At 48.3% G+C, this 16,167-nt stretch overlaps 1 protein-coding gene across 1 annotated transcript in view; it reads right to left on the bottom strand.

The window, feature by feature from the left end:
- SCD5 (stearoyl-CoA desaturase 5) overlaps positions 1-11,990 on the bottom strand; it is a gene marked incomplete at both ends in the record, with an annotated part of 121,487 nt that extends 109,497 nt beyond the window's left edge. The window contains 1 exon segment of the mRNA XM_080925525.1: positions 11,801-11,990. Coding sequence (XP_080781651.1) covers positions 11,801-11,990 — 190 coding nt within the window.
- Between the last annotated feature and the right edge of the window lie 4,177 nt (positions 11,991-16,167).

Here is a 16,167-nt window from a genome sequence, read left to right as displayed (position 1 = left end):
ACAAAATAAACAGAAGCCCCAAACCTATGCAATTAGCTAATGAGTTCTTGTCACCAAGCCAAACCTCACCCTTGTGACATATTTTCCTGAAAGACCTTAAACCTAATGCCTTACTGTCATTTACAAGTGATCATGAGCCAAGTGAGCAGGACCTCCCCCTCCCACACTGGACCTTCTTACATAATTTAGCAGGTGCTGAATTATGTCATTATTGTCATTAACTATTGTGTAATTATGTGTATTGTCATTATTAGCTGTCCCGTCTTCTACCCAGGTTCACACACTGCAATACCCAGTTGTATGGGATGTGCAGAAGGGAGGATGCATTCTGCATTTTGGGCAGGGCCATGAATATCTCCTCATTTCCAACCCAAATAAAATGCTCATCTGACATCTTCAAGATCTCATACTGCCTCCAGACTGAAGGGGGATGTCCAAACTGTGATGCCATCAGATGTCCTTTGAATGGTCCTAGAAGAGCTGCATATGTGGTTCATGGGACACAGCAGTGAACTGTCCAAGTCACCCCTCTAGAAAGGATGTCATAGAACTAGAAAGCTTGATGGCCCTTCCATGTCCCCATGACGAAGACAGGCTTCTTCAAAGTGAGCTGCACATAGCTGAGCACTTCTATCCAAACAGCACCTACAGTAACTAGAGGACCAAAGGCAGCTCCCCTTCCTTTGGTGCCTGGGTATGTTAGGCAGAACAACCTCAAAAATGTTCACATCTTAGTTCTTGGTGTCTGTGACCATTACATTACAGGGCAAAGGAGAATCCTCATCAGAATCACAAGGACCCTTAGAAGTGGAGAGAAGCTGAGGAGGAAATTGGTGTGAGGTGTTGCAGTAAATATTAAAAAATAATAAAGGTTTATCTCTTTATTGGCCATGAGGTCTCACTCCTCAGGCCCAACTTGTCCACCACGGCCCAACTTATCTGCACAACTCCCCTATCTGGTGATTTACTACTGCCTGTTTTCCACCTTTGTCCCAGGGTGTTTCTCTACCCCCAAAATCCCACATAAATACAACTCTACAGCCCGATAGCTTTTCATACAGGTTTATATATTCAACTCTCAATCCACAAGCCCTCTACACAACAAAATTGCATCAAATAGACAAAGATACAAACTGCCCTTCTATATGAGATATTATACCTATAAAATCCTTAATGTTCATCGCTATTTAACACCAATCAATCCCGCCTGGGTCTAGCTGATCTTTGTGAATCTCCATGTTTCGACGACCTCCCCCTCGTCCCCTGACCACTCAGACTTCCTTTCTCTCCACCTCCCTCGCCCCCGCCAGTCACTGGCTTTCCTTTATTTTACTAATTAAAATGGGAAGGTTCAGATGAAGTCACCTCAAGATTAGTGACTGAGCAACCCTTCTTGGGGAAGTGGAATTAACATTAAAGTTCAAACAGCTTCAGGTCCTACGAGGATTCAACATACTGCTGCAGGCTTTGAAGATGAAAGATGAGGCCATAGACAGGGCCTGAAACAGACAAGAAAACATGATCACTGCTAGCAGCTCCTGAAAGAAGCCTAAGGTGGGAGGCACTGATTTAACCTGCAGAGCTAGAAGATAATAAACACATTTGCCCTCATCATTAACTATACCAAGTCCTTGGGGCGGGGGAGGTTCTGCTCATCTGATCTCCGTGATAGGCAGAGTGGAACAGAGGCAGGAAACGCTTCTCAGAATACCCGTACTCCTCCACACACGACAGTGGCACCGCCGTGCAATCATGAATAAAGCAAGAGATGAAAGAAGTAAGCGGGACGTGATAGCTCCTGCCTGAATCCCAGCCCTCAGGATGCAGAGGTGGGAAGAATGTGAGTCCAAGGCCAGCCTGTGCTTCATAAATATATCCAAAGCCTGACACAGAGCCTTGTCTCGGGTAACCCACGCCTGGAATGGTAGCTCAGAGGTAGAGCGAACACTTTGCATGTGCAGGGGCCTGGGTTTGATCCCAAGTACTGCCTAAGCTTATACCTTCTTGTCTTTACATTATCCCACAATGTAAGAGAGTCACTCACTTGGGGGACTCTGTAAAAACCCATCACATAAGGAACTCAGAAGCTCCCAAATTTTTCTTCATCTTATCCTGACCTAAGGTTGCTATTTATTTCATTTTTTTTATTGGTTATTTTATTTATTTACATTCTAAATGTTTGTTCCCCTTCCCACTCCCCCCTCCAAAAACACCCTATCTCATCCCCCTCCCTCTGCTTCTATGAGGGTGCTCTCCCACCCACCCCCTCCTGTCTCATCCCCCAGTGCAGAAGCATTGAGCCCCTACAGGACCAAGGGCCTCCCCTCCCACTGATGCCAGACAATGCCGTCCTCTGCTACATGTGCAGCTGGAACCGTGGATCCCTCCATCTGTGCTCTTTGGTTAGTGGTTTAGTCCCTGGAAGCTCTGGGGAGCTTGGGGAGGGTGGTCCCTGTCTCTTAAAGCATGATAATGCTGATATTGATGGTAGATTACCAAGGGATAACAGAGGAATATTCATTTCTTTTTTGTCCTTTCAGGAAGAACCGGAAGGTTTAACATTGATTTCCTCTAGAACAGCACAATTAATTGTTTTAAAGTCCAAGGTTCTGCTCAGATACTGACAGAAGAAACCTGCCAACAGATACAGGACCCTGTATGTGGTTTCCCGGTGCTTGTAAAATGACTGAAGCGGAACCCAGTCCAGAAGTCCTGCTCAGATGCTGCGACAGCTGCTGAGGATAATCTGAGGGCTTGATAAAGCCAATGCCCTTAAAAATAACTTTGCCCCTGGCTGCTCACTCCCTGCTGGTACATAAGGCTGGCTCTGGCTTTGACCTATAAAACTCCAGAATTCTTTTCAAAAACATCTTCTCAGAGACTGAAGGGTTTTTCTGAGCAGGAGACAGGGATCAGAAGAAGATCTGATAAGAATAGAGGCTAGATAGACAGAGCTTCAGGGGTCCAGCTTGCTTTTTTTGTTATTTTTAAATCAAGGAAACACGAAGACAGAAAGGCTCAAGTTCTTCACTTCCTGAAACAGAATAGCTGAGAGAGGGTACCTGGGCCTCTATCCCCACACAGGCCACGTGGGGAAAGTGGTACCCATATCCTTACTGTCACCAAGACAACAGTGATGGGAGTCATCAGGGCTCAGGCATTCCAGAGTTACTTATGCATCAATGGCCCCAGTAACTCCTTTGAGGGACATCAGAGCTCGTGGGAGAGTGTCACTTCAGGATACCTAACCCCAGGCACAGAAGTTCCTGTGCAAACTCTGACTGACCGTTCCTGGCTCTGCGGTCTTTAGAAGCCCCACTCACTTTCCCTCGCACCGGTTTCTACCATGAGAGATGCCCAGGAGCCTGGTGTGCTTCAACATTCAGAAATGCTCAGACCAGAGAAAGGTAATCCTGCAGAAATGCACCAGCACTGAACGCGTGAGAATGTGCCAGGTCTTTGATATGAAATCAGATGTAGGTTGATGTTCACATGCAGGTGAGGGCTGACACTGTTAGGTCAAGATGATACATGATTGGACAGTAGAGAGTGGGGTGGAGACAAAGGTTTTAGTCAGACAGGAGAGAAGGAGAAGCTGGAGATTCAAGATGGAGGTGGCAGAGGAGGATGGTTCAGATCAAGGTGAACTAGATTGGTTTTATCTTGTCTAGGTGGGCAGTTTATACCTTTATTAATTGGCAGTGAATGTATTGTTTGGATGTATTGTGGACTGAGAATTTAACATATAAATCTGTTTGATAAGTTATTGATTGCTGAGTCGTGTTTTTACCACGCTTCGGAAGACAGTGTGTGAAAGCAACGGCTGAGAGGCAGCTGGAGTGTGCAGTGAGAACGTGCAGGGGCCAAGGAATGAGATGTGTGGATTCCAGGCTTGGTAACTAACTGCCTAGTGGGTGCCCGGCTCCTCACTGAAGCAGCTCCCGAGGAGTGAGACCTCGGGACCTGTAGCAACAGAACCTTATTTTATATATACCACAACAATCAGAATAAATAGAAAACGTAGTTCAGGTCAGATTGTGCTATTCAAGTGACGTTTCCCCCAATGGACTGTCAGCAAAATACCTTTAGTTTCAAAGTCTTGTTCAGACTGAAGTTAAGATCCCAAATACTGTTGTCACTGGGTGGACTTAGTCACAGTCCAGAAGGCACTTGGTGACTCGCCTGGTACACAGAAGCACACAAGTGCTTGTGGGCATCTTCAGCCACTACCTTTCCCGAAGCTGTGAATTCCATGGTTAACATGTGCCTTACAAATGCTTGGATGAAGCCTTTTCCCTCACTTTCTACCTCAGGACTCTCACTCACCTTTTCAAATGTGACTTGATGTCGCCCCGTCACATAGGGGAACGTGATCACACATTTTCCTCCTCTAGCTGTCCCTGGGCCCCCTTTCTGTTCTTGCTCCATTACACTGAGTCCTAACTGACCTCCCCACTTCACCCAAAGCTTCTGTGGGCAAGGATGAAAGTCTGCTTACACGGCCCCTCTCAACATACTGGTGGGTTTTGTGTGTCAGCTTGACACAAGCTGGAGTTATCACAGAGAAAGGAACCTCAGTTGAGGAAATGCCTCCATGAGATCCAGCTGTAAGGCATTCTCTCAATTAGTGATGGGGGGTGGAGGGGAAGGGCACCCAGATAAGACACTTCTCCCTGGGAAGAAGTGCTGCTTGGTGCCCGGGTCCTTGCTCTACATTTCAGGGGCTTCCCAGATAAGGTTGAAGCACTCCTTCCTGAAGGGTGTGGGACCACAAAAGCCCTCAGTGGGAGAGGGGAGCTGTAAGACCCTCAGTGGGAGGGGGGAGCTGTAAGACCCTCAGTGGAAGAGGGGAAGCTGTAAGACCCTCAGTGGGAGGGGGGAGCTGTAAGACCCTCAGTGGGAGGGGGAAGCTGTAAGGAAGGTGTAGAACTGTAAAAGCCCTTAAGGGTTTCTCAATATATTGATATATATTGATTTGGGCTTTGTTTTGTTTTGTTTTGTTTTTAAAGACTGAATTGCACTGTGTAGCTCAAGACAGCCCTCAACTCACAGCAATCCTCCTGTTGACACTCTCCCAGGTGCTGGGGTTATAGGCATGTGCACCATACCTCATTACTAAATATTAAATGCTGTTTCTGCGGCTGGTTGTGCCTCAGCGACACCTAACGAAGAGTGGATAGAAACACAAGCATCATGCTGGGAGATTCCCGTGCAGCGGGTAGGATACAGGACACACTCCAAAAAAAACCTTTAACGCTATGGCTGTGATCCTGATAGGCAGCTACTGGGGTAGAAAGGAAAGCAGATGAATCAGTAGCTCTGCATTCGAGGTTCTCTCTTGCTACCTCTTCACACATTCATGTATTTTGGAGAGTGGGCAGCTGCTGCCTAGTGATTGATTGCCCAGGGAAATAATATCGAAGACAACTGCTCTTGCTCTCACATGCGGAGGGTTCCCCTTGCCCCGTGGGGGTGGGAGTGGGGGCTAGCTGCAAACCTCACCCTCCAGAGAAAGCCCTGACCCCAGCTATGTGGAGGGAAGGACTGCATGTGTGGCCCCAGAAGACGGGGTGTTCCATGGGAACGAAGGAACAGCAGGCCCAGCTTTATTTCCAGTCAGCCACAGCCTGGTTCTTGTGGTTCCAGTACCCGTCCCATGGTGTAGCTGGAGACCCTAAGGAGGGGAAGGAGGCGTTTTGGGCCCAAGCTACATTTCCTGGGCAGACTTCCAGGCCCAGACCCTCTGCCTTCCAAATTCATACTCTTTGTTTTCAAAACAGGGTTTGTATGTAGTTAAGTCAGGTCTACAGGTCACTCTATAGCCCAAGCTGGCTTCGAACTTACAATCCTCCTGTTTCCACGCCAAGCGCTCGCATTACATGCATGCTTGAAGCACATACGCTTAACCGCAGGACTACATCTTTGCAGTGGAATAGGGCGGTGGGACTGAGAGGTAGGGAAAACAGAATGTCAGGATAAATGCAGGAGGAAAATGTCATAGGACATACTTTCTCTTGTAGATCCTTTAAAACAAAACAAAACCAAAAATAAAACACATCTGTGTCTGTCACCTTCTGTCCGATGGTATCACTGACTTTTCCAAGCAACTGTTACAGCGCAGCTGTACCCAAATATTTGAATTTAAAAATGTAAAGTCTGTGTCTTTCATTTGTTTACAATTACTCAAAGTCCCCTCTCCCCAGTCCCCATTTCTCTGGAGGTAAAAATAGTAGCTAGGATTGAGGGGCTGTCCTTGGCAGGTACTTTGACATATGCCCCACAGTCAATGCGGTATTATTGCTCTGGTTGGTTTGTTTTTCCTGAGACAAAGAAACCAAGGTTCATGATTTTAGATAGGAAAGTTTAGCGCTGAACTAACTAAGGGGTAAGGTGGGATTCCCACCCTGCTTCCTCTGAGCAACGTTTGTGTCTTCATTATAGAGTGGTCTTCCGTGGCCTTCATCAAGTTCTTCTTTAAGTTAATAAGGTCAACCTCAATCTATATCTATACTTCCTGAGACTACTCACCCGACAGAAATGCACACTCTCACCTCTGGTTCTGCTGAAATCCTGCTGCCTTCTATCCTTGCCTCTATTAAAAATGCAGGAGCTGCTATAACAGTCTGGGACTGGCAGAGAGGTGTGGTTCCTGCTTTCCCTATCGTAGCCAACGATTTAACCGAGCCCTAAAGGTTTTTCTTAAGTGATGAATCGGGGAGTCAGATCAAAGCTGAGAGCCTGCGGGATCCAAAGAAATCATCCCGCCCTGTTTCTACAGCAACTAGTACTGTCTGTGCTCACTAGTCCAAAGGCTGCCAGGTGACCTGTCACTCAAGCATAACTCTCCACTTCCGGAGCTGGTGATCACTTGGAGAAAGGAAAGCAGAGGATGGTGGGAAAGAGAAGACTTTGAGGAAAGGAGGGGGTACAGAGGGGTTGTGTCCATCCCTTTTAGGAAAATTTGAAAAGGAGCCTTTATTTCCAAAGCCAAAACAAGTGAGGCCCCTGCGCTGAGCATTGATCATGCGCAGAGAAGCCGTTCATGTTTTTACTAAAGGAAAGCAGCCAGCATCGGGTCCAACAATACTAACGACCACGTAGTTAATGCCAACCAAGAGCCAGGCACGGTGCTGTGGATCTGATGCATGATCTAAATAAATCATCTGACTTACTTTATCTTCATAGTTTTCATGAGATAGTGGTATTAACATACTCGTTCTTACAGGCGAGAAAACACAGGATGTAAATTTGTTCAAGGCCGTGCAGCTGATACGGATTCAGAGATGATATGGATTCTTTGTGCCTGTTCACTAAGCCTTGCTTGCCCGAGAAAACCTGCTGGGAAGACAGAGATCCACGTTTCAGGTGCTTGGGGGGCTCTTCCACTACCTGAGGAACTCAGTGGAAAAAAAAGCACAAGCCAACAAAGACAATGGGCCCCAAGTTCCGAGTGCAGCTTGCTCATCTTGAAGTAATTCTCGGAGATGGCCTGTGGCGTCAGCCGGTCCAGACGCCTCTCCCCTCTGCCCTGTTTGTCTACCACAATCCTCAGCTTCCCTGCCACAAGCTCAGCCAGACACTCAGATAACCGCTTCTTCAAGCATAAAGGGGCACCAGGGACTCCTGCATCTGCCTTTACAGTGGCTACGTGTGCTGTGAGGCACAGTAAAAGGCAGGTGCCAGTGAGAAAAATGAGGGCTTGGTACTGCACCGCACGCTTGGTACTGCACCGCACGCTTGGTACTGCACCGCACGCTTGGTACTGCACTACACGCTTGGTACTGCACTGCACGCTTGGTACTGCACTGCACGCTTGGTACTGCACTGCACGCTTGGTACTGCACTGCATGTTTGGTACTGCACTGCATGCTCGGTAGCTCTGATGAACAAAACATTATGCTGGAGTGGGTGAAATGGCCCAGAGGTAAAGGCACTTGCTGCCAAGCCTGAAAACCTGAGTTCAATACCAAGAACTCACATGTTGGAAAAAGACAATTGGCCCCTGCTCGTTGCCTCTGACCTCCATTTTTCTGTCATGGCACACACACACACACACACACACACACACACACACACACACACACACACACACACACACACACACACACATGCTCAAAGTATACATCCACATACTAAAACGTGAAAACAGAATCACTGTGTCTCCATGGGGCATGACTAGGTGACTGACATTTAGCCAGAAAAGTTCCTGCCAGTTTTTGCAGTCAATAGCCAAGTGCCTGGAAGTAATCCATCAAATTTTAAGAAGACAAATTGTCTTTGCTCAGATCCCTGGGAGTAGCCCCAGGACTTTCCTTTGATACTGTGATATCCAGAGATTCAATGCATTACCTATCTGCCTCTTAGGAGGAGGCTCAAAGTGGTGCTCTTTTTTTTAAGTATAAAATAGAATTTATTCAGGGTATGTGGAGGGGAGTTAAGAGGGTAGTAGAGCAGAGAGAGATGGGGGAGAGGGGGGAGGAGAGAGAGGAGAGGGGGTGAGAGGGGGGAGAGAGAGAGAGAGAGAGAGAAGAGGGAGAGAGGGAGAGAGGGAGAGAGGGAGAGGAGAGAGAGAGAGAGAGGGAGAGAGGGGGGGTTAGAGAGGGGGGAGGAGAGAGAGAGAAGAGGGGAGGAGAGAGAAGGGGAGGAGAGAGGGAGAGAGAGGGGGTGAGAGAGGGGGGAGGAGAGAGAGGAGAGGGGGGAGGGGGGAGGAGAGAGGGAGGGAGAGAGAGAGGAGAGAGAGAGAGAGAGGAAGAGAGAGGGGGGAAAGAGAGGAGAGAGGGGGGATAGAGAGAGGGGGAGAGAGGGAGAGAGAGGAAGAGAGAGAAGGGGGAGAGAGGAGAGAGAGAGCAAGGGAGGAGAGAGAGGAGAGATAGGAGAGAGGGAGAGAGGAGAGAGAGAGAGAGAGAGGAGAGAGAGAGAGAGAGAGAGAGAGAGAGAGAGAGAGACGCTGGCCATAAGCACTTGAAGAGAGAGTTGGGAATGGAATGGGGAGAGAAAGGACAAAGGGGGAAGAGAACAAGGGAGCAAGCTCAAAGTGATACTCTTGTGGGCTCATTTTTAGGTAGCCATTTCTCCACAGTTGTTTGTGTGGGGACTGTTGTTTGGGGGGGGATCATGAGAAACCCATAACCTAACCCTAGGGAAAGCAAGTACATCGACACCTCACTTGCTCAGAAAATGGAGACAGCAGATGCCATTAATCCTCGTACTTGGGGGTCAGAGGCAGGCAGATTTCTCTGAGCTCAAGACCAGCAAGGTAAGTTCCAGGACAGCCAGGACTACATAGAGAAACTCTGCCTCAGAGAGAGAGAGGGAGAGGGGGAGAGAGAGAATGAATGGAGGCTCAGCAAGGGAAAACAACTTGTCTTGCCTGAGTGAAACATGGAACACTGGGGAGATAAGAGTGTCTACAGCGTAGGGGGCTATAATGAACTACTTGACATCCACGACCACGCCAGTAGCTTCACAATATTATGCACCCGGGTGGATGTGTTCACCCTTCTAGGGGTGTACTGAATGGCTGCTCCTATTTTCTGTGACGTCCTCACTTGGGGTGAAGAATGACAAGCAGCAAATGACCTGAGCCTGTTCCCTTGGCAACTCAGGTTTCCAAGTGGATGAGCAGCCTGTTGGGACAAACATTTACCTGGACTGAACCTCTGAGGGAAACAGTGGGAAATGACTCCAACCTGGGAGATGCATGTGTCTTTCACTCAAAGTGACTCTGAGTCAGCAGTCTCTCTACCCTTGGCTACTGAGTGAGTCTGGCTATCACCAGGGCCAGGCTCTGCTAGAACCTGATTGGTTCACTTACTCATATAGAAAGTCCATTGCTTGGAATATGTCTGAGTCACAGGCATGAGTCTTCAAATGACAATGCCCATCACTGGCTGCTCTTTTTGGTTTTATAGAGAGCAATGAAAAGAGAATATTGAGTTTCAGAGCTCAGAGCCCATGGAGAGCTCAAAGAGGGACAAGAATGGAGCCTCACAGTCTTACTCACAGAGGGAAGACCCAGCTTCTGTGTGTCAATCTCTCTGCATCAACTATAGGTAAAGGTCTTTCAGGACAAATTCCATCTCCGAGATAAGAAGAGTCTGGAAAAGGCAGAGGCCACTCGGCAAACCCGGGAAAGAGGACTCCTTTGTGTAGTTCCTGGCCAAGTGCTGGTGTCCTGGGACCCAGCAGCTGTACTGCTTGGAGCCTGTGGGCCCCACGGAGCTCCAGGCGGGTAAGATAATATTCTCACTTCTCACAGAGTACTCCCCAAACTCTGCAGCTATTAAGAGTCATGCCAAAGTTCTTAGGGCTCTGGGGTTCAGTGAACAAGCAGCCTAGAATCTGAAGTTGAGTGGGGAAACCGGGAGCCCAATGGAGCCAGTCGTGGGAATGAATCCACTGAGCAATGGTTAACATCATACACTGTTGTCACTGAGAGGCCAAGAGAAAGGAGAATTACAAGACTTAACAAAGACAGGGACTGAAGTGGGGGTGCATTGCAAGGGGTGAGGATGAGGTAACAGGATATCTGGAGTTCAGGGGAGGCCTTAAAGGCCTTAGAGATTCCTAAAGACCCAGGCCTGTTTCAACACCTCTCAACACAAAGCATTTCTTTCCCCTGGGAGCTACCAACACTCTAGATTGTTGCTTGTTGCCAAGGGTCAGGTCTGCAGCCCTTCGCGGGTCAGCTTAGCTCTCAGTGACCCTAGAGGCCATCTAGAAAGATAGCTGTGTTTATGTCCAAAACCAATCCCTGGGAAGCAGCCTTTGCACTTGCTTTTCTCTTTCTCCCTCTGGAAATAAAAGTAGGCTGTGTTTCTCTTGGCTGGCTCCTCAGAGATCTCAAACCGGAGCTAACAGGACTTTAGGGATCTGATTACCTCTTCAGAATCCCGGCCCAACCTGTCCATGTCTGTCTTTTGTCTCTGGGTAACTGACAAGCCGAATCCAGTCTTTGGGCCAGAAAAGCCTGCTAGATGATCACAGATCAGTTTACAGGGCAGAGACGAAGTTCCTGGCCAGAAGGGAGTCAACAGAGAGCTCCCATCTCTGAGGGCGGGATGTTCCGGAAGGATGGTACAGCCACAGTGCATTTACAACTGGCGAACAGAAAGGCCGGGAGAGGACTCTGAGTTGCCACACTCCAAGCTATGGGCTCCTTCCTTCATGGAGAAACTATGGAGGAGTGGTTGCCTATAACTAGGCATAAAAGACCATGCAGCAGGCGCGGAATGGGGGTTGGGGAGAGGTGGGCATTGGGGAAGCAGAAAGGGAGCTAGTTTCTTTCTTCCATCTGGTGAGCAAACTTCAAGACTCAAGCCTGTGATGGAGCCCCGCCCCCCCAAACTCCCACCCACCTCGGGCAGCCTTCTTCTCCTTTTCTTGTCTTAAGGACCATGATTCAAGAGACCTAGAAGCTGAAGGGCATAAGATGGAACCCCAGGTCTTCTCACAAGCAGATTATACCTCGCTCATAAAAACCAGATCCCTCGTCTCCGTTTTTAGCCTCTCCTCTGCGAGTCAAATACGGCATCTGTGGCAACCTAGGGGTAACTGCGCAGGGGACAACGGGTGCCTTGACTTTCCATCAGTCAACTGAGGAGTGGGGGGCGAGTAGAAATTGCAAGTTCCTTAGGCAGAAATACCTGCCCGGACCGAAGGCTGGAGAACTGCACACTTTGGGGGTGGGCGCTCCAGGGACAGCGGGGCGCTCTGCGCAGATGGAGCAGAGCAGCGTCCTCCAGCGCCCATCCCGCCCCAGCACTGTGCCTCTGGTGCGACGGTCGCTGGCGATACTTACCCCATAGCAGAGTGAACATCTTGGCCTTAGGGACCAGCACCAGAGAGTATACAGTCCCTAAGTGCAGCGGGCTCATCAGCACCAAGTTCCTCCATACGAAGCTCAGCCCCTCCCCTCGCGTGTCCTGCTGCTCCCGGCCACCGGCGCCCCGCCCATCACTCGAACCCCGCACGGACTTCTTCCTTGGCATTGCAGAAGGGGACCTTACCCAGGTCGGCGGCCTGGACTGGCAGGGTGGAAGTGGTGGGCGCTACTCCCGCTAAACAAGAAGTACTGCATTTCGCGTCTCCGCTTTCTTCTTGGATCCGCTCTTCTTCAGAGTGGCCCGACGGTGCAGAACTTGGTGGCTGGCATCTGTGACTGGCCTGTCACCGGCACAGCTGCAGGAGCCTTACTCAGCTGCGAGGGGAGGTGGCGAGGAGCAGGGGCAGGAGCAGCAGAGAGGAGGGACAATGGAGGAGAATCGCGGGAAGGGAGGTGACACTAGAAAAGAAGACCTAACTGTCAGATCATTTGAGGAGGATCTTAAAGAGAAAGGCTGCCTCTGGCCTCCCTGTTCTCCCAGGAGCTGGGACTGGCAGCTGTGGCCTAGGTGGTGCATGGAATGAGGTTCCCGGGGCCTGTAGCCTGCGGGTCACCTTATAGCCCTCCTGTTATATGGTACGTGTATTTTTCTCCAAATTCCCCAAAGCCCAGTCCCAGACAATCCCCGTCCTCCTTTCTGAAACCACAAGCCATCTCTGTGGGATAATTCTAGTCTTAATTTGTACTCGAGAGTTAAGGCCAGATCCACCAACGGTCTCTCAAGTCCTTTGGTCTAGATGTAAGATTCCTTGGACCAGTGGAAAGGGTGAGCAGTGATTTTGTCCTAATTAGGTGCCCGTGGATGATGTACGCACACAGTAAGTACCAGTGAATATCTTTTGGGGATACAGAGGTGATTTGCAGCTGGCTAGCGGGCCACCCACAGCAGCCTCCTCAGTGTGTAGCTCTGTTGATGGTGAATTCCCTTTGGCAGGCTTCTTCCCCGAGGCCAGACAGAGCAGAACCTGAAAGTAGCCCCTTGAGGAGCCAAAGATCTCAGAGAATGTTCCTAGGAAAACTTACTTATGAAAACCCCCCATTTCTCCCCATCAATGCAGATATGTAGCTGCTCATAGTGTGGGTGGGCAGTTGCAGGAAGCACAGAGGATGAGCGGGTACCCCAGAAAGTACCACTACAGCAGGTCAGATAAAAAGGAGATCTCTGGGTTCCATGCTCAACCTGACAGTTTTTGGTTTGGTTTGGTTGGTATTTGCTTGTTTTTTTAAATCCATCTCAACATGAATCTTCTTATTTGAGAAACAGAACTATTCTTCCTCCCAGCTGTCAAAATCTTGCATCTGAGGTTGAAAGAGTGTCATTCTGTTTTGGTTTAAAGCTGATATTCAGATTACTCACTGTTGAGAGTCCAAGACTCCTAAAGAGAAAAAAAAAAAACCCAAAAACACTAAGGATGAGCACCCAAAAGGACTACACAGCAGGTCTCACTGATAGCAGATCTGGTCTGGTTAGCCAGATAAAACAAGGGCTAATTTAAAACCAAAGCCAGATCTGAGGCTGGTGGAGTCCTGGTCCCTAGTGCTTTTGCTGGAGCTGACATTGTAGCATGAGAGGAAATTTGTCTGGGACTAAATAAACATCACACCGTATAACAACTAGCAAGGCGATGGCACAGGGCACCCTAGAGCATCATCTGCCTCACAAATTGGGAACCACTCCCTCCTCCTCTCTGGCTCCCACCAGACCCCCAGGAGCCCTGTGGCTGTCTACTTCAAACTGTCTTTTCTGTCTGGATGGACGACTCACTTGGCCTACAGTCTCCTTTAAGACAATTTTGAAGGATTTGCCTGCTCTCCCTTTCACCAGTTGGGTAATTGTTTGGCGTGTGTTGAACAACTATATTTATGCCAGATCCTGTGGGCACAAGATATGGTCTTCTGTCTCCATGTTGAAGCCAAGACTGATCACCTTAGAAAGTCAAGAAGTTCCAACATATTATAAACCTCTGACCCCAGGGTGAACCCAAGGCCTTTTGGAATGTCGTGCAAGAGCCCTGTCACTAGGCTACATCCTCAAGTCCCATGAGAGTGCGTGTGCATGAATTGCCATCTATCTCTTGAGATCTGGCCTAAGAACTTACACAGCAGGGTATGGTAACAAGAAAAACAAGGCGTGAACTCTACCAGCTCATACTGATTCCTGTGGACCACCTGTATATATGATTGGCATCTAATAATGCACATGTCCCCCCATACATACATGTACACATGCCTACACACACACATGTACCTGGGTATTAATTTCCTAGGAAGTTAGTAGGAAGGAATAGAAGGATGGAGAGGCAAAGTTGAGTGTGAGTCAGTGTTAATGTGGGAAGAGTGTAGATACAGGATCAGCTAAGAACGTGGAAGGCAGTGCTCGAAGAGGGGGCCTCAGAATACATACTCCATTCCAAAGGGGAGGAAAAGGGGCACAGCCAAGAAATATCGGACCAAAGCAAGACCTAAAACCAGCTGGGAAAACTCCAAACTTGTCATCTCCATGTGTGATGTCAAAGTGATCTTCAGATCTCCAACTCCTTTCGTGTTTGTTGACTACAACACACTTTTCTCTCTTGGGATGGTTCTATACCTGGTCTCTAGCTCTTCCTAGCAGTCCCATGGTTTTAGCATTTCCAACACCTTGAGAGCTCCAAGGCAATCCAAACTTCACCTTCACAGCTTTGCTCAATGGCTTCTCTGGGACCCTGACACATACCTAGACTTCGTAGCTTTTCTTATGTGGGGAGGCGAATTCTACAATCATACACACACACACACACACACACACACACACACACACACACACATTTATATTTATATCCTTGATTTTAAAGCCAGAACCATGTGGCCAAAGCTGCTAAGTTAAGCAGGTTGGTGTGGCTGAGCCGTGGTCCCTCATTCAGACACATTGTTGCCAGCTTTCTGTTGTTGATGGTTTCCTTCACTGCTTAAGCTTTTCTTCAATTCCTTTTCACAAGTTGGAAGCTTAGCAGGGTGGGGTCTTGCCCGGTGGTGGTCACCAAGCCCTTTCTTCCTTTTATCATCAAGCTTTTCTTTACACTTCCTGGTGCTTTTCTCCTCACACCATACACTTGATCTTTCCTCGATCAGCCTGCCCTTTTCCTTATAAATCTACATGAGTGACCACTAAAAACCACGAAACACAGTTACTACTAGGTCACCTTGAAATCTCTTCTGCCAATGCCATTAATACAAAATTCTTCAATTTAGCCCCAGACCAATCTTTTGGACAAGGACAGAAAGTAGCCACATTCTTTACCAAAATATTCTTCTCTGAATATCTACAATATCTGAATATCATAATCTGCATTGCTCTCAGCTCTTCCATGCTCCTCCTGGTCCAGGTCATTAAACCCCTGCTTAGTCTATATTTCATCAACAAGAAGTGTGGTCAGACCTTACTCGGCTCTCTGGTGCCAACTTCTGTTTTATCCACGTTTATTGCTGTGAAGAGACACCATGACGATGACAATTCTTATAAAGGAAAGCACTTAATTGGGGCTGGCTGACAGTTTCAGAGGTTCAGTCCATTGTCATCATAGTGGGGAACATGGCAACAGGGTGCTGGAGAAGCAGCTGAGAGCCAGGCATCAGGAAGAGAATGACACAGGGCCTGGCTTGAGGTTTTGAAACCTCAAAGCCATCCTAGTGGCATGCTTCCTCCAACAAAGCTGTACCTACTCCAACTCGGCCATAACTCCTATTGGTGCCATTCCCTATGGCCAGGCATACCTTAGGGTGGCTTCAAACTTGCAGTCTTCCCCCACTTAGCCTTGGAGTGCTGGGATAACATGTAACATCATGAATGGAACTGGAAATATAGTAACAAGGTAGCCCAGACCTAGAAAAGCAAATAATGCCTGTTCTCTGTTGTGTGCAGACCCTAGCTTCTAACTTTTGTACAACTGCCTTCACTTGGGAGAGTGTGGGTAGAGTCCTATAATAGAATGGGCAGGAGCAGGCCATAGAGGAGAGGTGAGGGAAAGACAGTGCACATGCTCTAATGGTGGAAGGGCAGTGTGGGAAGGGAGGTAGAGAGATGGGGGAAGGGCCAGGCCAATCAAAACCAAGGATGTGTGAAAACATTGTATACCTGCTGTTTTGTATGCCAATTAAAAAAAATTAAATTTAAATTAACAAATTTCTGAAACAGAAACAAAAGAGGGTTAGAGATGTAGTTGGATGGTAAAGTGTTTGTCTAGATGGCCAAGACCCAGTCTAACCCCAGTCAAGAGAGGGAGGGAAAGAAGAAAAGTGGATGG

Source organism: Micromys minutus (assembly GCF_963924665.1).
Source record: "Micromys minutus genome assembly, chromosome: 11".
In the NCBI taxonomy this organism is placed as follows: domain Eukaryota; kingdom Metazoa; phylum Chordata; class Mammalia; order Rodentia; family Muridae; genus Micromys; species Micromys minutus.
This window is presented reverse-complemented; position numbering and strand designations above follow the sequence as displayed.